Source organism: Mobula hypostoma, unplaced genomic scaffold, assembly GCF_963921235.1.
Source record: "Mobula hypostoma unplaced genomic scaffold, sMobHyp1.1 scaffold_163, whole genome shotgun sequence".
Lineage (NCBI taxonomy): Eukaryota > Metazoa > Chordata > Chondrichthyes > Myliobatiformes > Myliobatidae > Mobula > Mobula hypostoma.
The window spans coordinates 52027-77852 of NW_026948199.1; the positions used below are offsets into that span (position 1 = coordinate 52027).

At 45.2% G+C, this 25826-nt stretch overlaps 1 protein-coding gene across 1 annotated transcript in view; it reads right to left on the reverse strand.

Annotated features, from left to right (window-relative positions):
• Positions 1-25826, reverse strand: part of LOC134341789 (RING finger protein 212B-like) — a gene marked incomplete at its 3' end in the record, with an annotated part of 48157 nt that overhangs the window by 6993 nt on the left and 15338 nt on the right. Inside the window, exon 2 of the mRNA XM_063039711.1 lies at positions 280-404. Coding sequence (XP_062895781.1) covers positions 280-385 — 106 coding nt within the window. The remainder of the gene's footprint in view (positions 1-279; positions 405-25826) is intronic.

Sequence of the window (25826 nt, forward strand, 5' to 3'; positions counted from 1 at the left end):
ACTGTTCTGTTGTGATTATTCTTCCCCAATACTACAGTGCCACTCTTTTGCTGTGATTACTCTTCCCCAATGCAGCCATTATGATTATGAAATTAATCCTCCCCAATGCACCTTTACAGCAACATTCAAACAGAGGTGTTCCATTCCTGTTGGTTCCTTGACTCTGAAAACTGTGATTCCCCCTCCTCCCTGTGATGCCCACTGCCCACTGCCTCCCTGTTCTGGACAGTTTAAGTCTGCAGTCCGAGGCTAGCAGCTAGTCCCTTTAACCATTCTTACCTCGACCGATGCACTTGTGGCAGAGGATATGCTGACAGCTGGAGATGCTGAAGCAGATGGTGCTTGCAGGCTTCTGGTAGCACTTATTGCAGTGGAACCAATCCATACCCCTGACTGCTGCAGGGCTGAACAAGAGTGGATCAGTTTGCAATACCTGTAATTCAAACAACTCTCCACACCCTCCTCCCACTCCCTCACCAAGTTCCTCAACACTTTCCTGTGCAGAAATGGCCAGTGAGGTTATCCACATGAAATAGCCCCGATGCCTGATTTCCTACATTCTTTTATTACAGGTTCCAGCATCTGCTTTGCTTCCTCACCAGTCTTGTTTTCTTCTTTCTTCGCTCTGTTCTTATTCATCTACACTACCCCTAGGAGGAGCAGTTGTGAAGAACAAGCCTTCATACCGCTACTGACGCTATCTACATTCCCCACTACCTTGGGAAAGCAGCCAACATAATTGATGACCCCTCCCACTATGACCATTCTTCCTTCTGCACCCCCCCCCACAGGCAGAAGATACAACAATTTGAGAATATGTGCCATCAGGCCCAAGGACTGTTCCACTCATGAATGGACCTCTTACCAAGGGTGATAAATCTTTTTCAAAGTATGTGCCCAAATTGACAATCCTCTATAAAAAATTATCTCACATGCCGCGGTAATTTTGAGTAGATTATCATTGATAAATGAATTAGTAACAATTGTGGACTTTTTAAGGAAAAATGATTACTCCTGTTGCTTATTTACATGTATTGTTTTACTATCATTAAAAGCTTAACAGATAACAGATTGAAATAAGTGAAGCATTTTAGGAAAACCTGTTTAAAATTAATTAGTATTAATCTTTTCAAAAGACAATCAAAAAGTAACATCATTCCTAAACAGTATTGTTATTGTAACTGTTTACTGTCCAAACACTGCTGTGTACATCATGTCTGCGAGGACTGCAAAGCATATCATCCAATGTCATATGTACTCACAACCTCCTAGCTGGTACCAAGCCAGCATGAGATATTTCCTGTGAAAACACCTCATAGCTCTCAGATCATGAAAAATCATTTGCTGCTTCATTTGGCTGTAAAGATAATCATGATGTATCTTTTTATTCGGGGTGGGGTTTAAAGAATTGGGAGCGGCACTGCATGCCATATGCCAACAATTTTTTTTTGTGTGCGCCACCCAGAGCACGTGTGCCACAGATTTGCCACCCCTGAGCACTACAGGTGAATTCTTGATCTCTCAATCTACCTCATCATGCCCCTTGCACTTTATTTGTCCACCTGTACTGCATTTCATTCGTAACTGCAATACTATGCGTTTTTTTGGTATATAAATATGGAATGAAATATCACTGTATTTTGGTGCGTGTGGTCACAATAAACCCATTGTGGCATGGTAGTGTAGAGATGAAGACAGCATTTTACAATGCCATAAGATTGAGGTTTGACTCCCACCACTTTGTACATTGTCCCTGAAACCGCGTGGGTTTCCTCCCACTTTCCAAAGACACATGGTTAGGCTTACTAAGTTGTGGGCATGCTACGTTGGTACTGGAAGTGTGACGACACTTGCCAGCAAAATCCTGAGTTCAAAGTTCAAAGTAAAATTTATTATCAGAGTACATTCAACGCCCACCATGTACAACTGAGGTTCTTGTTCTGCCACCATTTTTAGCAAATCTGTCGCAATGACACATTTCACTGTATGTTTCAATGTACAAAAATGAAGCTAATTTTGATACTTACATCAATTCAGTCTCTCATGGTCTCCTGCCCTGAAACATACAGTTCCTTCTGCTTTCTCCACCCCTCCATTTCTCCCACCTTTTCTGATAAAGATCCTCATGTCAGGAAACTCCTGTTTTCTCTCCACAGATATTGCCTGCCCTACAGAAATGTCCAAATCTGCTACGTCAGATTTGCATTCTGTGGTGATTTGACTTACTTCTCATTCTTTCTGCAAAGGGAGAACTAACAGAGATATAAGAAACTGAATAAGAAGCACTGATCTCCATTAGCAAGAAGCTTGGAGAACAGAGGGGCAAGAGATTTATATTAATTGGAGGAAGGTTTAGAAATGAGTTGAGAAAAAAATAACATCATTCAACAAGTGGCAGAACCCTCTGCATGAAGAGTGTGGTGGAGGTAGGGACTCTCTGTCATGTGTCACCGATTTGAATGATTCAGCCCCCATACTTCTGGGTAATTTCCCACACTTACAGTAGCCCTCTCCCTTCTGCAACCAATGCCACCATTTAAAGTCCCCTCCACATATTACTCCCTCACTCCCTATCCCTCCTAATCCAACTCACTCGCTCACACCTGTCACCCAATCTCTCTCACCCTCCCATCCAATCCCTCTCTCTGGATCCATACCTTCCACATTCTGCCCTTTCTCATTGCCAACCCTTTACCCACTCTGTCTTATTTCAAGCCATTCTCTCACTCTCTTCCTTCCCATTTACTTCTCAGACCCTATCCCAACATTTCCTTCCCCATTTCACTCCTATCCCACCCTCTCACTCGTTACCTTTTCCTCACCTGCCTCAGACTTCATTCCTGATATCTCTAATTCCCAGTTATTTCTCTCACCCATCACTTCTCCTTATCTGCCCCTACTGCTCACCCATTCCTATCTATAGCCTCCCTAACACCTAACTTTCCACCTCACACTCCTAATACACTCTTCATGAACTTACATGTCTCCCACTTGCCAGGGAGGGAAACGGAATCCGTCACTGCTTAGAGGCAGGCTTTGAACTTCCCGAATACTTTTCTCGGAGGAATCTTTGGTTCCCCAACACCAAGTGCGGAGATTATGTAGAGATACAGCACAGAAACAGGCTATTTGGCCCACAAAGTCCATGCTGACCATCAACTACCCATCTTTTACTCTCCCTATGTTCTCGCAACTCACCCCAATTAACCTGTCAATCTGCATATCTCTGGGAGCATGCAGGGTAAACTCTAAAAACAAAATAATCTGCAGATGCTGGGGTCAAAGCAACACTCACAACACGCTGGAGGAACTCAGCAGGTCGGGCAGCATCCGTGGAAAAGACTGCTCGACGGATGCTGCCCAACCTGCTGAGTTCCTCCAGCGTGTTGTGAGGGTAAACTCTACACTGATTGCACCCGGGGACGTGGTTAAACCGGTCTTTGGCATTGTGAGGCAGTAGTTTACAAATTTCCCACTGTGCTGCCCCAAGATCGTAGCTGGCGCTGCAAGAAAGGCCCTGAGGAATAGTCAGGAGCGATTTTGATCTTCACTTTGATTAGTCAAATCAAAATTGGAAAAGTAACCTTGATAATGAATGCATTTCTCATCAGTACCTGGTGAAACTATCTAGAACACAGGCCATTTCAGGTCTGGTCACGAGCCATGAGGCAAGATTAATTAACTATCTCTTCCTCAGTGATAGTAACATGACAGAATTTCACATACAGCTTAAAACTGAAGAATTTAGGTCAGAAATCAGAGCATTGCACTTAAATAAGGAGAATTATAAAGGTACGAAGGAGAAGTTGGCGAAAGTACAGTGGGAAAATAATAGATGTTAAAAACTTAAAATCCTGGGAACAGGTCAGGCAGTAGTTGCAATAAACCCTTTGTCAGAGCTGACAAAGAGGATATATGGAAAAAGTGACAGAATATGTTTGAGGAGATAATACACAATTCTCAACAAAAGACATTCCATTGAGAAATAAAGACTGAGGAGGATGATACATCTGTGATTAACTGAGGGACTTAACAAGCCGCAAAATGAAGGATGGTAATCCAGGAGATTTGAAAAAAATTGAAATTTAAAGACTAAAAATTAATTAAGAGAAAAACAATAAAAAAGGTAAAAAAAAATATTAAAAGCTTATACAAGCTCCAGTTTCCTCCCACAAGTGGGTCATAGGTTTAATTTGCTGCTGTAAAATGTCCCTAGAGTGTATAAATGAGGAGTAGCATCTGGGGTAAATTGTCGGGAAGATAAAGGATTAAAATAGGATTAGTGCAGGATGAGTGTAACTGTCCTCTTGGTGCTTGGTACAGACTGGGCCAAAAGGCCTGTTTTGCTGCTCTGTGATAATTTCTGTGGGCACCTGACCACTGTAAAATGTGTGCAAATAGACCAAAAGTGAGCTGGACAGATAGCAGAGAAAAACTGCAGGGGTACAAGAAATAGGGAGAGAGTGAATGGGATGATAGCATTGATTCAGTGGGCTGAATGGTCTCCTCCTGCCCTACCATAAGTAGAGGTGTGGAATACATAACACATTTAAGAAAATGAAATGGCAAGCAATGCACTTAAATCTTTAAAGTGAAAGACACTGAAAAATGTAGTAAAGGCAAAAGCTGTAACCATCAATGAGCACTAAACACTAGCCAGATGAAAGGCTGACATGCCCCAGCACCTCACAGCCTGCACACGACAATGGGTGCAGAGATGGAGATTCATAGGCTGTGATCTTCCAAAATTCCCAAGGTTCTGGAAGATTCCAACAGATTGGGAAACTACTGATTTAATGCCAAAAAGGGAACAGTAGAGCAGGCTGAGGCTATACTCACTGGAGCTCAGATGAGCTTACTGAAAGATGTAAAATCCCAAGACCAGGGGTGAAGGGTGATGGCCCTTGACAGTATTGACAGTAACACGCACAAAATGCTGGAGGAACTCAGCAGCTCAGCAGAATTATCAGTCAATGTTTCTGGCTGAGACCCTTCATCAGACATTGACAGGGTGTTTAGGCAGATGGGGGCAATCCAGAACTAGGGGTCCATGGTCTCTGGTTAAGACGGAGACAGGGAGGAATTTCCTCTTTGAGCAGGCAAAAAATCTTGGGAATTTTCTTCCCAAAAGAGTTGTGGAGACAGATTCACTGAATATATTTGAGTTTGGGATGGATGGGACTGAGGGTGGAGTTGGGGTGTTCAGAGTAGGAAGTGAGGCTGAAATGTACAGAATACATTTAGCATGGTTTTACCAGCACCCTCTATACTTGCAGCAACTCTATGAACTCTTAATTGCTACTTAATTAATACACCCACTAAAACTAAATAGTTGGTGGTTAACCTGATTATTCATCTCTTTTAAATCTTCTGAAACAAGGTATGCAAGAGGTGTGAAATAGCAACAGAACATTGCAACCAGATAAATGATGTTGTAGACAGAGGAATAATAAGGAGGACAGGCTGAGACAATAATGTGCAGTTTGATTAAATTTGTGAAGCAGAAGCTTGATTAAATTTATCATCTATAGAATGTCTTTGTCCTCACTGAGTAGAAGGCAACAGGCAAATTGAAGTCAAGAGGACAAAGCTTCAATCAGCATCAGAATCAGGTTTAATATCACTGGCATGTGTCGTGAAGTTTGTTCACTCAGCGGCAGCAGTTTATGCAATACATCATAATTATAGAAAAAGTACATGTATTACAGTAAGTGTACATTATATATATACGTGCGTGCGTGTGTGTAAAATAGTTAAATTAAAAATAGTGCAAAAACACAAATAGTAAAAAAGTGAGGTAGTGTTCATGGGTTCAATGTCCATTTGGAATTGGATGGCAGAGGGGAAAGAAGCTGTTCCTGAATCGCTGAGTGTGTGCCTTCAGGCTTCTTTATCTCCTTCCTGACGGTAACAATGAGAAGAGGGCATGTCCTGGGTGCTGGAGGTCTTTAATATTGGGTGCCATCTTTCTGAGGCACTGTTCCTTGAAGATGCTACAGAGGCTAGTACCCATGATGAAGCTGACTAATTTTAATTTTACAACTCTCTGTAGCTTGTTTCGATCCTGTGCAGTAGCACCCCCACCCCCCAACTATCAGGCAGCAATGCGGCCTGTCAGAATGCTCTTCATGGTACATTTGTAGAAGCTTATGGGTGTCGTAGTTGATAAAGCAAATCTCCTCAAACTCCTGATGAAATATAGCTGCAGTCTTGCCTTCTTTATATCTGCATCAATATGTTGGGACTGGGTTAGATCCTCAGAGATACGGACACCCAGGAACTTGAAATTGCTCACTCTCTCCACTTCTGATTCCCCTGTGAGGATTGGTCTGTGTTCTCTCATCTTACCCTTTCTGAAGCCCACAATCTTTTTGTCTTACTGCCATTGAGTGCAAGGTTGCTGCTGCAATACTACTAAACTAGCTGGTATATCTCACTCCTGTACGCCCCCTCATCTCCATCTGAGACTCTGCCAACAATGGTTGTATCATCGGCAAATTTATAGATGACATTTGTGCTATGTCCAGCCATGCAGTCATGGGTGTAGAGGGAGTAATGCGTTAAGCAGACATTCCTGAGGTGTGACAGTGTTGATTGTCAGCGAGGAGGGGATGTTATTACCAATCCACACAGATTTTGGTCTTCCGGTTAGGAAGTCAGGGATCCAATTGCAGAGGGAGGTACAGAGACCCTAATTCTGTATCTTTTCAATCAGGTCTGTAGGAATGATGGTATTAAACTCTGAGCTATAGTCAATGAACAGCATCCTGACATAGGTGTTTGTATTGTCCAGGTGATCTAAGGCCACATGAAGAGCCGTTGGGATTGTGTCTGCAGTAGACCTACTGCGGCGAAAGGCAAACTGCAGTGGGTCCAGGTCCTTGCTGAGGCAGGAGTTGATTCTAGCCACGACCAACCTCTGAAAGCATTTCATCGATGTGGATGTGAGTGCTACTGGATGACAGTGATTCAGGCAGCTCACATTACTCTTCTTAGGCACTGGTATAATTGTTGCCCTTTTGAAACAGGTAGGAACTCTGCAGCATGAAGAGATTGAAAGTGTCTTTGAATACAGCCAATTGGTTGACACAAATTTTCAGTGCCTTACCAGGTATTCATTATAGCCTGCTACCTTGTGAGGGTTCACCCTCCTGAAAAACAGCCTAACATCGGCCTCCTAGAGATTACAGGATCACCGGATACAACAGGGATCCTCACAGCCGTAGTTATATTCTCTCTTTCAAAACGGGCATAAAAGGCGTTGAGCTCATCTGGGAGTGAAGCATCCCTGCTATTCTTGATGTTGGGCTTCACTTATAGGAAATAATGTTCTTCAAATCCTGCCAGAGTTGACGTGCATCTAATGTTGCCTCCAAACTCGTTCAGTATTGTTTCTTCTCTCAAGATCAAATCTTGGCACTTACATTGGCCATTCAAGATTAGATTAAGACTATTTTTTTAATAGAAACATAGAAAATAGGTGCAGTAGGCCATTCGGCCCTTCGAGCCTGCATCGCCATTCAGTACAATCATGGCTGATCATCCAACTCAGAACCCTGTACCAGCCTTCCCTCCATACCCCCTGATCCCTTTAGCCACAAGGACCATATCTAACTCCCTCTTAAATATAGCCAATGAACTGGCCTCAACTGTTTCCTGTGGCAGAGAATTCCACAGATTCACCACTCTCTGTGTGAAGAAGTTTTTCCTCATCTCGGTCCTAAAAGGCTTCCCCTTTATCCTCAAACTGTGACCCCTCGTTCTGGACTTCCCCAACATCGGGAACAATCTTCCTGCATCTAGCCTGTCCAATCCCTTTACAATTTTATACGTTTCAATCAGATTCTCCCTCAATCTTCTAAATTCCAGAGAGTATAAGCCTAGTTGATCCAGTCTTTCATCATATGAAAGTCCTGCCATCCCAGGAATCAATGTGGTGAACATTCTTTGTACTCCCTCTATGGCAAGAATGTCTTTCCTCAGATTAGGGGACCAAAACTGCACACAATACTCTAGGTGTGGTCTCACCAAGGCCTTGTACAACTGCAGTAGTACCTCCCTGCTCCTGTACTCGAATCCTCTTGCTATGAATGCCAGCATACCATTCGCCTTTTTCACTGCCTGCTATACCTGCATGCCCACTTTCAATGACTGGTGTATAATGACACCCAGGTCTCATTGCACCTCCCCTTTTCCTAATCGGCCACCATTCAGATAATAATCTGTTTTCCTGTTTTTGCCACCAAAGTGGATAACCTCACATTTATCCACATTAAATTGCATCTGCCATGAATTTGCCCACTCGCCCAACCTATCCAAGTCACCCTGCATCCTCTTAGCATCCTCCTCACAGCTAACACTGCTGCCCTGCTTCGTGTCATCCGCAAACTTGGAGATGCTGCATTTAATTCCCTCGTCTAAGTCATTAATATATATTGTAAACAACTGGGATCCCAGCACTGAGCCTTGCGGTACCCCACTAGTCACTGCCTGCCATTCTGAAAAAGTCCCATTTATTCCCACTCTTTGCTTCCTGTCTGCCAACCAATTCTCTATCCACATCAATACCATACCCCCAATTCTGTGTTCTTTAAGTTTGCACACTAATCTCTTGTGTGGGACCTTGTCAAAAGCCTTTTGAAAATCCAAATATACCACATCCACTGGTTCTCCCCTATCCACTCTACTAGTTACATCCTCAAAAAATTCTATGAGATTCGTTAGACATGATTTTCCTTTCACAAATCCATGCTGACTTTGTCCGATGATTTCACTGCTTTCCAAATGTGCTGTTATCACATCTTTGATAACTGACTCTAGCATTTTCCCCACCACTGATGTCAGGCTTACCAGTCTATAATTCCCTGGTTTCTCTCTCCCACCTTTTTTAAAAAGCGGGGTTACATTAGCCACCCTCCAATCCTCAGGAACTAATCCAGAATCTAAAGAGTTTTGAAAAATTATTACTAATGCATCCACTATTTCTTGGGCTGCTTCCTTAAGCACTCTGGGATGCAGACCATCTGGCCCTGGGGATTTACCTGCCTTCAATCCCTTCAATTTACCTAACACCACTTCCCTACTAACATCTATTTCCCTCAGTTCCTCCATCTCACTAGACCCTCGGTCCCCTACTATTTCCGTAAGATTATTATGTCCTCCTTAGTGAAGACAGAACCAAAGTAGTTATTCAATTGGTCTGCCATGTCCTTGTTCCCCATGATCAATTCACCTGTTTCTGACTGCAAGGGACCTACACTTGTCTTAACCAATCTTTTTCTTTTCACATATCTATAAAAGCTTTTACAGTCAGTTTTTATGTTCCCTGCCAGCTTTCTCTCATAATCTTTTTTCCCTTTCCTAATTAAGCCCTTTGTCCTCCTCTGCTGGACTCTGAATTTCTCCCAGTCCTCAGGTGTGCCGCTTTTTCTGGCTAATTTGTATGTTTCTTCTTTGGAATTGATACTATCCCTAATTTCCCTTGTCAGCCACGGGTGCACTACCTTCCCTGGTTTATTCTTTTGCCAAACTGGGATAAACAATTGTTGTAGTTCATCCATGCAATCTTTAAATGCTTGCCATTGCATATCCACCGTCAACCCTTTAAGTACAAATTGCCAGTCTATCTTAGCTAATACACGTCTCATACATTCAAAGTTACCCTTCTCTAAGTTCAGAACCCTTGTTTCTGAATTAACTATATCACTCTCCATCTTAATGAAGAATTCCACCGTATTATGGTCACTTTTACCCAAGGGGCCTTCCACGACAAAACTGCTAATTAACCCTTCCTCATTGCTCAATACCCAGTCCAGACTGGCCTGCGCTCTAGTTGGTTCCTCAATATGTTGGTTCAAAAAACCATCCCACATACATTCCAAGAAATCCTCTTCCTCAGCACCCTTACCAATTTGGTTCACCCAATCTATATGTAGATTGATGTCACCCATTATAACTGCTGTTCCTTTATTGCACGCATTTCTAATTTCCTGTTTAATGCCATCCCCAACCTCACTATTACTTTTAGGTGGCCTGTACACAACTCCCACCAGCGTTTTCTGCCCCTCAGTGTTATGCAGCTCTACCCATATCGATTCCACATCCTCCCGGCTAATGTCCTTCCTTTCTACTGCGTTAATCTCCTCTCTAACCAGCAATGCCACCCCACCTCCTTTTCTTTCATATCTATCCCTCCTGGATATTGAATATCCCTGAATGTTGAGCTCCCATCCTTGGTCACCCTGGAGCCACGTCTCTGTGATTCCAACTATATCATATTCATTAATAACTATCTGCACATTCAATTCATCCACCTTGTTACGAATGCTCCTTGCATTGACACACAAAGCCTTCACGCTTGCTTTTACAACACTCTTAGCCCTTATACAATTATGTTGAAAAGTGACCCTTTTTGATTTTTACCCTGGATTTGCCAGCCTGCCACTTTTATTTTTCACCTTACTACTTTTTGCTTCTACCCTCAATTTACACCCCTCTGTCTCTCTGCACTTGTTCCCATCCCCCTGCCACATTAGTTTAAATCCTCCTGAACAACAGTAGCAAATGCTCCCCCTAGGACATTGGTTCCAGTCCAGCCCAGGTGCAGACCGTCCTGTTTGTACTAGTCCTACCTCCTCCAGAACTGTTTCCAATGCCCCAGAGATTTGAATCCCTCCCCCTTGCACCATTTTTCAAACCACGTATTCATCTGAAATATCCTCCTATTTCTACTCTGACTAGCACGTGGCACTGGTAGTAATCCAGAGATTACTACCTTTGTGGTCCTATTTTTTAGTTTATCTCCTAACTCCCTAAATCACCTTGTCGGACCTCATCCCGTTTTTTACCTACATCGTTGGTACCGATGAAATTGATAATCTTGAAAGTGACTGTAAACTGTGAGACCAATACTATATGTGGATAAATTAACCCTAAACTTCGATTTAACTATGGATTAAGTAATATCATGATCCATTACATTAAGTGGCTACCACAGCAGGACCTGGCTCGCTGCATTGAAAATGTAAACTGCTGTGTTAGTGCAGAGTATCAGAATTAGGATTAATGTCACCTGCATACATTGTGAAATTTGTTAACTTTGTGGAAGCAGTACAATGCAATACATAATAATACAGACAAAAACCTGTTAATTACAGTGAAGTGTGTGTGTTGCTCGGATTTCCAGCCGCATCTGCAGATTTTCTCTCGTTAGTGAAGTAGTGTTCATGGGTTGAATGTCCACTCAGAAATTGATGCCAGAAGGGAAGAAACTATTCCTGAATCCTTGAGTGCGAGACTTCAGGCTTCTGTACCTCCTTGCTGAAGGCAGCAATGAGAACAGAGCATCTCCTGTTTGATGGGGGTCCTTAATGATGGACACCGCCTTTTGCAGGCACCACTCCTTGAAGATGACCTGGTTACTATGAAGACTTGTGCCCATTATGGAGCTGTCTAATTTTACAACTCTGCAGCTTATCTTGATCCTGTGCAGTAGCAACCCCACCCCCGAATATTCAAAAAAGGCATTATAACCAGTTAGAATGCTCTCCACAGCACATCTGAGTGTTTCAGAACTCACCGATCTGGCCTTCAGCAGACTATGAACCACCTGGTTCATCCACGGCTTTTGATTTGGACATGTACAGTAAGTTCTTATAGGCACACACTCATCCACATTTTAATAAAGTCAGTGACAGCTGTGGTGTACTCACTCAGACCCAAAGAACAGGAGGTATCAGAGTCATAACAGTAATAGAGACACAACAGATTCTGTAGATGCTAGGACACTTGAACAAGACACACACACAGAATGATGGTGGGTCAGCAGGTCAGGGGGCATCTGTGGAAGAAATGAACAGTCAAAAGGTCTTGATCCAAAGCATTTCATCCATAGATGCTGGCTGACTTACTGAGTTCTTCCAGCATTCTGTGCATGCTGCTCATGGCAGTAATGGGAAAAGTTTTAGTGAAAAGTGAGAGCAGAATATGTTACAACAGGAATTCTGCAGATGCTGGAAATTCAAGCAACACACATCAAAGTTGCTGGTGAACGCAGCAGGCCAGGCAGAAACTCTAGGAAGAGGTGCAGTCCACATTTCAGGCTGAGACCCTCCGTCAGGACTAACTGAAGGAAGAGTTAGTAGGAGATTTGAAAGTGAGAGGGGGAGGGGGAGATCCGAAATGACAGGAGAAGACGGTGGGAAAAGGTCCTCTGAAAGGCACAGACATGCCAAGGTAAAGATTTATGGGATTTAGACCATAACATCCCAGCACACATTCTCCAGCAAACTTGTGCTGAAAGGTTAAAAGGAAAGTTATGTCGCATAGCAGTAACGTTTGCAGTAATTGAAGGGCACAGGTTACATTAAAGAAAAACAAGAAATTATCTAAGAGACTGCAATTGGAAAACAGGTATAAGGAGTTAAGGAAACAGATGAAACTGAGTGTAAAAAAAGAGAGGAGGAGGTGATAGATCAGAGAGAGGAAAAGGGAATACAGTCCACTCCAACTTATGAATATCTGATGTACGTATGGGAGACTTGTGGAATGGATTTGCCAGCTGCTATGTACCTCTGACATCTTCTGCCCTGTAGGAACATGGTTTGTGACCGCACTTCCATCTTGCAAACTGTTTTTTATTACAAAAGTGTGCAATGCAACTTCACATCTCTAAGCCAACATCAGCACAGAGATAATAACAGTGTCTAACACAAAATAAATTAAAACTTTGTGGCGACCCACTTTCTGGCACCCACGAACCGGCTCACAACGGCGCGCGCAGGCAGAGGGCCGGCCCCAAAAAGGGCGCCAGGCCATCTTCACCAGCAGGGGGAAAATCCCGCGCGCGGAAAGGGTCTGGGAATATGCATTCCCCACAGCAAGCCCGTCCCAGGGAGGATGGGAACGGGAAGGCTTTAAAGCAGGCTGCGAAGTTAGAATAAATCTCTTTCATCGCAACTCTAACTCACCGACTCCGTGTGGTTATTCTAGCGCTGTGTGTAGCACACCGCTACAATTGGTGACCCCGACGGCCCAAACAATATTTGGACCAGAGATGACCGACGCTGCATCTGTTCATGCAGTTTCGTTAAAACTGCCAAGCTTCTGGACGCTGCGACCCCATTTATGGTTTGAACAAGCAGAAGCTCAATTCCACATTCGGCAGATAACCTCTGATTCCACTCGCTACTACTACGTGCTGAGCTCCCTCGACCAGGAGACAGCTGCACAAGTTGAGGAGTTTATACAGTCGTCCCCGGAGGACGGTAAATACACAGCATTCAAAGCCCTGCTCATAAGGACTTTCGGACTCTCACGGCACGAACGAGCACGCCGCTTAATGCACCTGGATGGTTTGGGAGACAGGCTGCCATCAGCATTAATGAACGAGATGCTGGCCCTGGCTGAAGGACACAAACCCTGCCTCATGTTTGAGCAGGCGTTCCTAGAGCAACTGCCCGAGGACATATGCCTGCTGCTGTCTGACGCAGATTTCAGCAACCCCCGGGAGGTGGCGGCCCGAGCAGATGTGCTGTGGAATGCCAAGAAGGAGAGGGGGGCATCCGTCGCACAGATCACCAAGCCGCGAGTCCAACGAACAATGGTGTTTCTACCACCAGCGGTGGGGTACAGAGGCCCGCCGCTGCAGACCACCCTGCAAATTCCCGGGAAACGCCAAGGCCCAGCTGCCGCTGATGGCTACGGCGGCTGGCCATCGGGACAGCCTCCTGTATGTCTGGGACAAGCAGTCGGGGCGCCGCTTTTTGCTCGACACCGGAGCGGAGATCAGCGTCTTACCTCTAACGAGTTATGATACCCGCAATAGAGAACCGGGACCCACCCTAAGGGCCGCAAATGGCAGCACAATACGAACCTACGGCACCCGCACGGTGCGGCTACAGTTCAGCTCCAGCCGGTTCACGTGGGACTTCACACTGGCCGCCGTGGCCCAACCACTCCTGGGGGCGGATTTTCTGCGAGCCCACAGCCTGCTGGTCTACCTGCAAGGGAAGCGACTAGTCCACGCCAAGACTTTTCAAACGTTCTCCCTGGGTGAAGCCAAGTCGCCAGCCCCACACCTGGACTTCATCACGCTGTCCGACGACGAATTCACCAGGGTCCTGGCGGATTTCCCATCAGTACTGACACCGCAGTTCACGGCAGCCATGCCCAGACACGGAGTACAGCACCACAGCCCGACCCAGGGACCACCCCTCCACGCCCGTGCTCGAAGGCTTCCCCCGGACAAGCTCCGACTGGCGAAGGAGGAGTTCAAGAAGATGGAGGAATTGGGGATCATACGACGGTCCGACAGCCCATGGGCCTCCCCCCTTCACATGGTGCCCAAGGCAATGGGAGGCTGGAGACCATGTGGTGACTACCGCAGACTGAACGAGGCTACGACGCCAGACCGCTACCCTGTGCCGCACATTCAAGACTTCGCAGCAAACCTACACGGCGCAAGGATCTTTTCCAAGGTAGACCTTGTCCAGGGATACCATCAAATCCCGGTACATCCGGACGACATCCCCAAAACAGCACTTATCACCCTGTTCGGACTTTTCGAATTCCTCCGAATGCCGTTTGGTCTAAAGAATGCCGCACAGACTTTCCAGCGGCTAATGGACGCGGTGGGACGCGACCTGGACTTTGCATTCATCTATTTGGACGACATCCTCATAGCAAGCAGTAGTCGGCAGGAGCATCTGTCCCACCTCCGCCAGCTCTACTCCCGCCTGAGCGAATTCGGCCTTACAATCAACCCAGCCAAATGCCAGTTCGGACTCGACACCATCGACTTCCTGGGCCACAGGATTACTAAAGACGGGGCAACCCCACTGCCCGCCAAGGAAGACGCGGTCCGCAACTTCCCCCAACCCAACACAATCAAAGGCCTGCAGGGATTCGTGGGTATGGTGAATTTCTACCACCGTTTCCTCCCCTCAGCAGCCCGAACCATTCGCCCCCTGTTCACTCTAATGTCGGGTAAGGGCAAGGGCATTACCTGGGACGAAGAGGCCGCAACCGCTTTCGTTAAAACCAAAGAAGCCTTGGCAAACGCCGCGATGCTACTGCACCCCAGAACGGACGTTCCTACTGCCCTCACGGTGGACGCATCCAACACAGCAGTCAGTGGAGTGCTGGAACAACTCATCGAGGGTCGCTGGCAATCCCTGGCGTCTTCAGCAAACACCTACGACCACCCGAACTCAAATACAGTGCTTTCGACCGGGAGCTATTGGCACTATACCTGGCAATCCGGCATTTCAGGTACTTCTTAGAAGGTAGGCCCTTCACCATGTTCACAGACCACAAACCGCTTACCTTTGCGTTCATGAAGGTGTCCGACCCCTGGTCGTCCCGCCAGCAGCGACATCTGTCCTACATCTCCGAGTACACGACGGACATCCGGCATGTCTCTGGAAAGGATAACGTCGTGGCGGATGCACTATCCAGACCTACCATACAGGCCCTGTCCCAGGGGGTGGACTATGCAGCGCTGGCAGAGGCACAGCAGGCAGACGCTGAGATCCCCAGTTACAGGACTGCAGTCTCCGGTTTGCAGCTCCAAGACCTCCCCGTAGGCCCAGCTGAGAGGACCCTACTATGTGACGTAGCTACTGGCCAACCCCGCCCCGTCATCCCAGCAGCCTGGCGCCGGCGGGTTTTCGAGTCCATTCACAACCTAGCGCACCCCTCCATCAGGATAACCGTCCGGCTGGTCTCCAACAGGTCCGTGTGGCATGGGCTGCATAAACAGGTCAGTGAATGGGCCAAAACGTGCATGCAGTGCCAAACGGCCAAGGTGCAGCGGCACACCAAGGCTCCACCGCAGCGGTTCGAACCCACCCGCCGGAGGTTCGACCACATCCATGTGGATATCGTGGGGCCCCTGCCAGTGTTGTGAGGAGTGCAGTACCTCCTAACTATGATAGACCGGTTCACCAGATGGCCAGAGGCAGTCCCACTCACCGACACCACCTCCGAATCCTGTGCCCGAGCACTGATCGCAACCTGGGTAGCCCGCTTCGGGATACCGGCCCACATTACCTCCGACAGGGGCGCCCAGTTCACCTCCAGCCTGTGGTCGGCTATGGCCAGCCTCTTAGGATCGCAGCTACACCACACAACTGCCTACCACCCACAGTCGAACGGACTAGTGGAACGCTTCCACCGTCACCTGAAATCGGCTCTCATGGCCCGCCTGGAGGGGCCTAACTGGGTGGACAAGCTTCCCTGGGTCCTGCTCGGAATCTGCACGGCGCCCAAAGAGGATCTACACACCTCGTCGGCCAAGTTGGTGTACGGCGCACTCCTGGTAGTCCCAAGAGAGTTCATACCAGCCCCAAGGGGGCAAGAGGAAGAACCCACAGCAGTCCTGGACAGACTACAGGAGAGGCTCGGTAACCTGGCCCCCATCCCCACTTCACAGCACGGACAGAGCCCGACCTGCGTACCCAAAGACCTGCAGAACTGTAAGTTTCTTTTTGTACGACGGGGCGGACACCGGGCACCGCTACAGCGGCCCTACGAGGAGCCGTTTAAGGTGATCAGGAACAACGGGTCCACGTTCGTGCTGGACATTGGGGGGAGAGAGGAGGTTTTCACGGTGGATCGACTCAAACCAGCCCATGTGGACTTGGCGCAGCCGGTCCAGGCTCAGGCACCGCGGCGCAGGGGCAGACCTCGCAAACAGAGGCTGATCCAGACTGTGGACATTGGGGGAGGTATCGCCGGTTCTGCGGGGGGGGGGGGGTTATGTGGCGACCCACTTTCTGGCACACACGAACCGGCTCACAACAGCGCGTGCAGGCAGAGGGCCGGCCCCAAAAAGGGCGCCAGGCCATCTTCACCAGCAGGGGGAAAATCCCGCGCGCGGGAAGGGTCTGGGAATATGCATTCCCCACAGCAAGCCCGCCCCAGGGAGGGCGGGAACAGGAAGGCTTTAAAGCAGGCCGCGAAGTTTGAATAAATCTCTTTCGTCGCAACTCTAACTCACCGACTACGTGTGGTTATTCTAGCGCTGTGTGTAGCACACCGCTACAACTTAACCATTCCAATCTAGGATCATATTTATCCCGTGTGGTGCCCAACGATCCCAGGAATGGGGCATGGTACTCCTCTTAATCCTGCACAATTGTCAGAAATGAGTGAAGTCCCATTCCAGTCTGCTGGAGGAAGTCAGCGGGTTGGCCAGCATCTGTGCAGGCAGATGGGTGGTCGAGACCCTGCCTCAGGAATAGTCACGTAGAGTGGAGATATGAACATGGCCGTATGAAGAGGTGAAGGAGAAGGGTGAAGCAGAGGGCAATCAGGTGATAGGTGAAACCAGGTGTGGAGAGGGTTGCTAGCACATGGAGCCAGGTGGGGGTGGAGGTGTGGAATTGGGAGACAGTGGCTGGTGGATGATACTTTTGAGGCTAAATATTGAAGGTAAGGTAAAGCTCTGCATCACCAAGTATATTTGATGAGTTAAAGGTGAATAGAGAGCCAGGAGGTCGAGACCCAGCAACTGCTCGAACAAGGAACCAGCAGGGGTCCAAGGAATATCCAAATACCTTCTTGAATAGGCTGTGGATGCGTTACATTGCAGTATATGGACCAGGACACTGTGATCAGCTGACTGACTGGGGATAAGCTTACAAGGTTGAGAACATCCATCTCTTACACTAATCTGACCACTCACGAGATGGTTTATGATCCATGGATCAATGACCACAGGAATCAAGGGTGTTGGAGAGAATGGAGAGCGTCTGGGAGAAAATGAGATCAAAGAAACAAGGTGTTAAAATTTCAGCAGTAGTGTGGAGAGATGAGGAAACAGAGGAAGTGTGGGAACAGAAATTACAGGGATAGGATGTGTGTTTTCATTGGGATGTGCAGAAGTGCTGAGGCAGTGTGGACGAGGTAGAGGAAGAGGAAAATTGAATCTCGTGTTGGAAGTACAGGCTTCAGCTCCAGCTTATGCCTGTGTTGGAGAGGTGAGCACAGGAAGAAAATCTGTGCTGACAGGGACAGGCATCAGTAAAGGCGATTTGCCCATTTCTTGGACCAGTTTGATCAACTGTGCATCAAGGGCTGGATTGGCAGCTGCTGTCAAGAATACTATTTGTCCAAGGACAGTTGAGGGAAGAGGAGGACGGTATAAGTAGGAACAAAGGAAATGGGATGCACTTGGAGGATTTTCAGGACGTGCCCAGAAAGTGCATGCATCTAAACTGATTTTCCACCACAAAGGACACCTTCAAAAGACGGTACCTCAAGAAGGCAGCATTCATCATTAAGGACCCTCAGCATCTGGAACATGCCTTCTTCTTATTACTACAATCAGGGAGAAAGTACAAGAACCTGAAGACCCTCACTCAATGTTTGAGGAACAGCATCTTCTCCTCCACTATCAGATTTCTGAATGGTCCATGAAAACTACTTCACTACTCCTCTTTTGCTTGCTTTCACTCTATCAATAGTATTTTTTATGCCTTGCACCGTACTACTGCCACAAAACCGCAAAATTAACCACATTTTATTATCATGCCAGTGATAATAAACCTGATTCTGATTTAGGAAACTGGGAAGTTAAAAGTGTATTTCAAGTTTACTCCTGGAATACACTCAACTCTGCTTCACTAAAGCACATTATATTCCAGGAGCAGACTTGAAATAATAATATCATTAGTAAGATAGTGTTGTTTCCCCAGGAGTTGAATACTGGCACCAGTGGGTGCAAACCAATATCAGATCTTACCACAGCACAAATCATGAGACAGACTCAGAGGAATTAAATTAAACATGTACACAGGTAAACGTACTACACAATGTTGCAGAGTTAGCAGATATATCTAATTTCTTAACATCCTTAGATTTACCATCGGTAAGAACAGAGCAAAATAAACTAATAACTCAGGAGATAACAGAGATAAGGCTATATCAGCATTAAAAACAAATAAAATCTCAGGTGCTGATGGCTATCCAGCGGAATGGTACAAAACTTTCAGAGAGATAATAATACCAATACTTAAGAAATGTTTTAATTATGTTCTCGGAGGAGGGGAGACTCTGTTGTCCTGGAATCAAGCAATAACTTCAGTAATTCCTAAAAGTGGTAAGGATCGGACTGAATGCAGTTCCTATAGGATCATATCTGTTATAAACATAGATTATAGATTATTTGCATCAATATTGGTAAAAAGATTGGAAAATACAATTCCAGATCTAATTGACACAGATCAAACAGGTTTTGTAAAAAGTAGGCAAATACAGGCCAATGTGAGACAGGCCCTTCATCTCACTGACCATATGAGCAATAATAACCTGGAATCTGTAGTTATTAGCCTTGATGCTGAAAAGGCCTTTGACTCGGTACGATGGGAATATCTCTCCTTGGTACTTAAGCGGTTTGGCTCTAATAATCAGGTAGTTGTATGTCTGAAATCTTCATATTCTTCCCCTACAGCCAGAATTAAAATAAATGGGCATTTATCTGAAACAATATTTCTTGAAAGGGGATGTCGACAAGGGTGCCCCCTAAGCCCCACGCTTTTCGCTCTTTTTATCGAGCCATTGGCCCAGGCAATTAGAGAAGACAAGATTATAACAGGTGTACCAATCAGAGATATAGAATATAAGATTTGTTTATATGCGGATGATATTCTCGTCACTCTTACCAATCCCAATGCAGGTTTGCCTAAATTATTATCCCTGCTGAAAGAATTCAGTTCCTACTCTGACTATAAATTAAATTTACATAAAACCCAAACTTTAAATTTTAATTATGAACCACAGGAAAACATTTACAGAATAAGTAAATTCAAATGGAAAGGTAATATGATTAAATACCTAGGAATACAAATACCTGAAGACTTGTCTACTATCTACCAACATAATTATATTCCCATAACAGCTGATTTTAAAACAGACTTAAATAGATGGTCATTGCTGCCAATGAATATGTATAATCAAATAGAAACCATAAAGATGAATGTATTACCTAAATTGCTCTTTCTTTTTCAATCATTGCCTGTTGAAGTACCTTTTAAGCAATTTAATGAATGGAAAAGAATGACTTCAACATTTACTTGGGGAAAACAGAAACCAAGAATTAGATTTCAGACACTACAGCTGCCTAAGGATAAAGGAGGATTTGCTGTGCCTTGCTTTGAAGACTATTAGAGAGCAGTACAGCTGCGCAGTCTGGTCTGTTGGTGTGATCCCAATTGTGAGGCAAAGTGGAAGGATTTAGAACAAAGTCTAGTAAATATCCCTCTCCAATCTTTACTGGGGGATAAAATGCTCCAAAAGAAGCATTTAAATAAACTGACTAAGTGGACAACAGTCCCTCTAAACATCTGGTATAAAGAATTTAAAGACCCAAAATTTGAAAGAAATGTAAGAATACTACGTTGGGTGGCACATGACATGGAGTTCCTTCCAGCACAATTGGATGGAAGATTTACACATTGGACAAGTAAGGGAATCACCTCATACTGTACAATATCCTCCATTAAGGGGTTGGAGTCCTTTCCACAACTCACAGAAACTTGTCACTTAGAGAAACAAGATTTCTTTAGATATCTACAACTCAGACAAAATTTTAATAATAATATTAAAACTATTGGAGAGAATGGGTTAAGTCTGATTAATATATTCATTGATGTGTATAAAGGTAATATTAAAAAGAAACCGATAACCAGGATTTACTCGATTTTACCATCTAACAGGGGTCTCTCCACAATGTATGTTAAATCAAAATGGGAGAAAGAAGCCAACATACAATTGACAGAAGATGATTGGTTAAACATACGCAGAACACATTCAACTACTTCAAGCTCAGGTCTGTGGAGGGAATTCACCTGGAAGAATACTTTAAGATTTTTCATAATGCCAAAAATAAAGAAGTTACAAAGTAACAGGGTCAATGTTGGAGAATGTGTGATAATATGTTGGCTGATCATTTTCATATTTTCTGGGAGTGTCCAAAGATTTTGGCTTATTGGTTAGATGTGGTAACAGAGATAAGGTCAATAATCAGCCCAGACATTAATTTTGACTTTAATGTTATTTATTTGGGTAATGTACCAAATGGGCTCAAAAAACATGAAAGATATTTGTTACAAATACTCAAACAACAGGAATTCTGCAGATGCTGGAAATTCAAGCAACACACATAAAAGTTGCTGGTGAACGCAGCAGGCCAGGCAGCATCTCTAGGAAGAGGTACAGTTGACGTTTCAGGCCGAGACCCTTCGTCAGGATGAACTGAAGGAAGGGTCTCGGCCTGAAACGTCGACTGTACCTCTTCCTAGAGATGCTGCCTGGCCTGCTGCATCCACCAGCAACTTTTACGTGTGTTGTTACAAATACTACCAGCAGCCAGTAAGAAAGCGATTATCAGGAAACAGCTAAGCAAAGAGTCTCCTACAGTCCTGGAATGGATAGAAATAGTTCAAAAAATGTATGTTATAGAACGATTGACTTTCTCTCTGAGACATGCCACGAAAAAAGTTTGAAAGATATTGGGAAAATTGGACATTTTATCTGAGCCTGAAATGACTCCTTCACTGTTTGGTTTGAAGAACTTTGTTTTATTTCTTCTTATGAGGGAAACTGCAGAATGGACTTTAGAGTTATGGATGTTAAGGTCTCCTGAGACTTTGAAGGACAATTATGGACGTAAGAGTTTGGTTAACCTTGATACAGCAATGCAACCCACTTTGCTATTCATTTTTCCTATTACAGTATAAGATACGGATTTTACTTCACCTATGATGACCCTGTCTGTTAGTTTTTATCCTGTTTGTTCTGTTATTGGCAAAACAATAAGCGTAATGTTATGAAATGTATGTAGGTGTAGATGAAGCATAAACATTTCCGTGGAAGAATGGGGAGGGAGGGGCGTTGATATATCACTGTCACATGTTGCAAGGTATAGTGAAACACTTTGTTTTGTATGCCATCCACACAGATCATTTTACCACATCAGTACACTGATGTTACAGAAAGGAAAAGCAGTAACAGAATGCAGAACATTGTGTTACAATTAAAGAGGAAGTGCCACGCAGGGGTACAATAATGTGGAAGATCCATGACGAGGCAGATTATTAGGTTAATACGTTTACCATTATTTACACTAACCTAATGTAAAGGGGATGGAAGCTTAGTGTTCCAGGTTTTCCAGCTTTTAAAACCTCTGTCTGATGGGGAGGGGGGTGTAGAAGAGAGACTGTCTGGGGTGAAAGGGGTCTTTGATTATGCTGGCTGCGAGAAGTGTTCAAGGTCCATGAGGGAACTGTTAATCAGACCCAAAAACAGCTTCCTTTCTGAAGAACATGCACAAAATGCCGGAGGAACTCAGCAAGTCAGATAGCATCTATGGAGAGGAATAAACTGTCAACATTTCGGACCAAGACCAAAATATTTTGGACCGCTCCCAGCTTCTTACTTCATCCACCTATCTTCCTTCCCTCATCTGGTCACACCTAATACCTGCCAGTTTGTACTCCTTCCCCTCCCTCCACCACCTTATTGTGGCTTCTGCCCCCTTCCTTTCCAGTCCTGTTGAAGGGCCCTGATCCTTTCTGAAGCAGCCGAGGATGTAGAAATTATCACAGAAACTCTAACGGAATAAGAGGGCCTGAGACGAGTCGCATCAAGATGAAATTCACAACATGGCCATTTCAGAAGCTGATTGAAAACAAGGAACTACATAAATGCACAATGGTGGCTGCATTCCCAGTGTCCAGGTGGTCAAGTCTTGACAGTATTGATTCTGGTCAGTACCACTGGATGATGACTGTCAATACAGGTCTACTTTTACCTTTCAGCGGCAGCAGTGCACATGGACTTAGCTTGTCCTAGGGATTCCACAACAGCCCCTTCATTCTCCTTTAGAGATGAGCCGAGAAGTTAAAAGGTTTTTCAAAGACAACCACTTAGCTGTTGGGAGATTTAACGGAGCTCTTAAAGAAGCTTAGTGTTAAGCTTTATCAGAAGGAATCTCAGCTAGGAAGGCCTGAAGTGGAATTGTTGGGAGTAATTGCTGTTCAGGGACAGAGGGCAATGGCAAAGAGGAGCTATATAGAAAATACCCCTTCTAATAGGTGTCTCAATTTCCATGTTGTGTTTTAGGATTAGATATACTGTAGGAACCATATAGAAGGCTTTGCTGAGAATGGCTAAACCAAGACACGAGTTAACTGAGAAGGAGTTAACCCCAGGGATGGACAGTAGCTCAGACCCAGGTGGTGAATGAATTGACACTGGTAGGGCAGCAAGCACAAACCTTGCAGGCAGTGCAACCAACAAAACTGTTTGGCCTCAAGGTAGCTGCTGCTCTGCAGGAAAAGCATGGAGAACCATGATCGGTAGCTCAGAACTAGAGATTGCTGATTGGGATCAAAAAGATGCAACCAGTTGTGTCAGAGGTACAGGAATCCCCACCACAGGTCATCTACAAAAGGGGATGTCTCAGTGAGGTGACATCCCTCAGCAAGGACCCCCACCATTCAGGCCATGCCCTCTTCTCTGTACTGCTGTCAGAGAAGAGTACAAGAGCCCAAAACCTCACACCTCAAAAGTTTTACCGCAGCTTCTTCCCACTGCCATCAGAACTGACCTGAAAAACCAAAACACTACATATTGTGTCAAGAAACCTTCCTGTACACACCTAACAAACTCTACCCCATCTAAACCCCTCACTCTAGGGAGATGCCAGTCAATATTTGGGAAACTAAAATTTCCCATCAATAACAAAATAAGAAAGATACTTATTGCCTAAACAGGGTTCTGAAGATCAGCGTGAGTTGGAGACCAGTGACCCTGCAATTAAGAAACCAGGAAACTACAACCCCAGTTAGTTTGTCAGGATCACCCATTTTTATCTGGTGGTTAACCATAAGATGGAAGCAGAACTGAAGGAGGGACTTGACAACACCTGAAAGAGAACAACCCGACATGCAAGGGAAGAGCAGGAAGAAATTCTAACAGAAGGCAAGTCTGCAGTGATAATGAGGTGTTGATACTAATGCACAACATGCAAGGACATCAAGGAATAAAAATTACATCAGGAAAATTAAAGGAATTATTCTGGTAGAATAGTATAATAAGGTAGTTTCAAGCTGCTAATTGCTTGATATGTGCACAAAATAATCCTGGGTGACATACACGAAAGGCAGGAGCGACCTTGGACAAGCTTACAAATTGACCACATGGGACCCCCTCACTCCCACACATAATATATTTTGGTAGCAATTGACTGTTTTAATAAATGCATAGAAACTTTTCCTTACATCATCAAACACAGCAGCTAATAAAGCAAGGATATGTATTCACTGGATGGGGTTTGCAGAAGTTAATGGAATCAGGGTTAACATTTCATACCATGCAGCTGCTAGGCATCAAATAGAATTCTTATCTATGTACCTGGCCAAGGGTCTTTTAAATTCTGTTATTGTACCCAACTCTACACCCTCCTCTAGCAGCCTCTGTGTGAAAAACGTGCCCCTTTTAAATCTTTCCCCTCTCACTTTAAACCTGTGCCCTCTAGAAAAAAAGATGGTGACCATCCATCTCTGCCCCTTGTCATTTTATAAACCTCTATCAGGTCACTCCTCAACCTCCTTCACTCGGGAGGAAAAACGGTCCTAGTCCATCCAGCCTCTCCTTATAACTCAAGCCCTCCAGACCTGGTTAACATCCTCATAAATCTTTACTGCACCCTTTCCAGCTTAATGACACCCTTCCTACAGCTGGACGATCAGACCTGACACACACACTGCTCAACAAGTGGACCAGTACAGTTACAACATTATCTCCCAACTCCTATGCTCATGAAGGCAAGATGCCAAAAGCCTTCTTCATTACTCTGCCTGCCTGTATCACCACTTCCAGAAAACTATATACGTATATCCCTTAGGATCTCTCTGGTGCCCTGCTGTTTACTGCTCTGCTCTAACTGACCAAAGTACAACAATTCGCCTATGTTCCAGTTAAATTGCATCTGGTATTCCATGGCCCACTTCCACAGATCAATAAGGAGGGAAAAATCAGTATATGCTGAAAAATTCTGTAGAGCCTAGACAGGAGGTCACATAAGCAGTGGGCACCCAGCCCAGACGGGTATTTGGTCAAGTACTAAAGACACGTGCTGACCAACTGGCCGGAGTATTCACTGAGATCCTAGACCTGTCGTTTCAGCGGTGTGAGGTACTCACACGTTTCAAGCAGGCTCCAGTTATATGGGTGCCTAAGATGGATGCAGCACTTACATTCACTGCGATGGAGTGCTTCGAGAGGTCGGTGATGAAACCTACCAACTCCCACCTGAGAAGCAGCTCGGATCCTCTCCCATTTGCCTATCACCACAAGAGCTCAACAGCAGATGCCATTTTACTGGCTCTTCATTCATTCCTGGAACATCTGGACAGCAAAGGTGCACACATCGGGATGCTCTTCACTCGGCATTCAACATTATCATGTCCTCAAAACTCCAAGTCCTAGGCCTCAATATCTCCTTGTGCAACTGGATTCTTGATTTCATCACTTGCAAACCCCAGTCAGTTCGGACTAGCAACAACACCTCCTCCACAACCTCCCCCAGCACCGATGCATTACAAGCTGTGTGCTTAGCCACCTAGCTCTACTCACTTTATATTTATGGCTGCGCACAGCTTCAATGCCATAGTTAACCTTGCTGACGACACCGATGTCATTGGCCGAATCAGCACAAAGGAGGGAGATTGAAAATCTGGCTGAGTGATGCCACAGTAACAATATCTCACTCAATGTCAGCAAGACCAAGGAACTGATTATCGGCTTCATGAGGGGGAAAC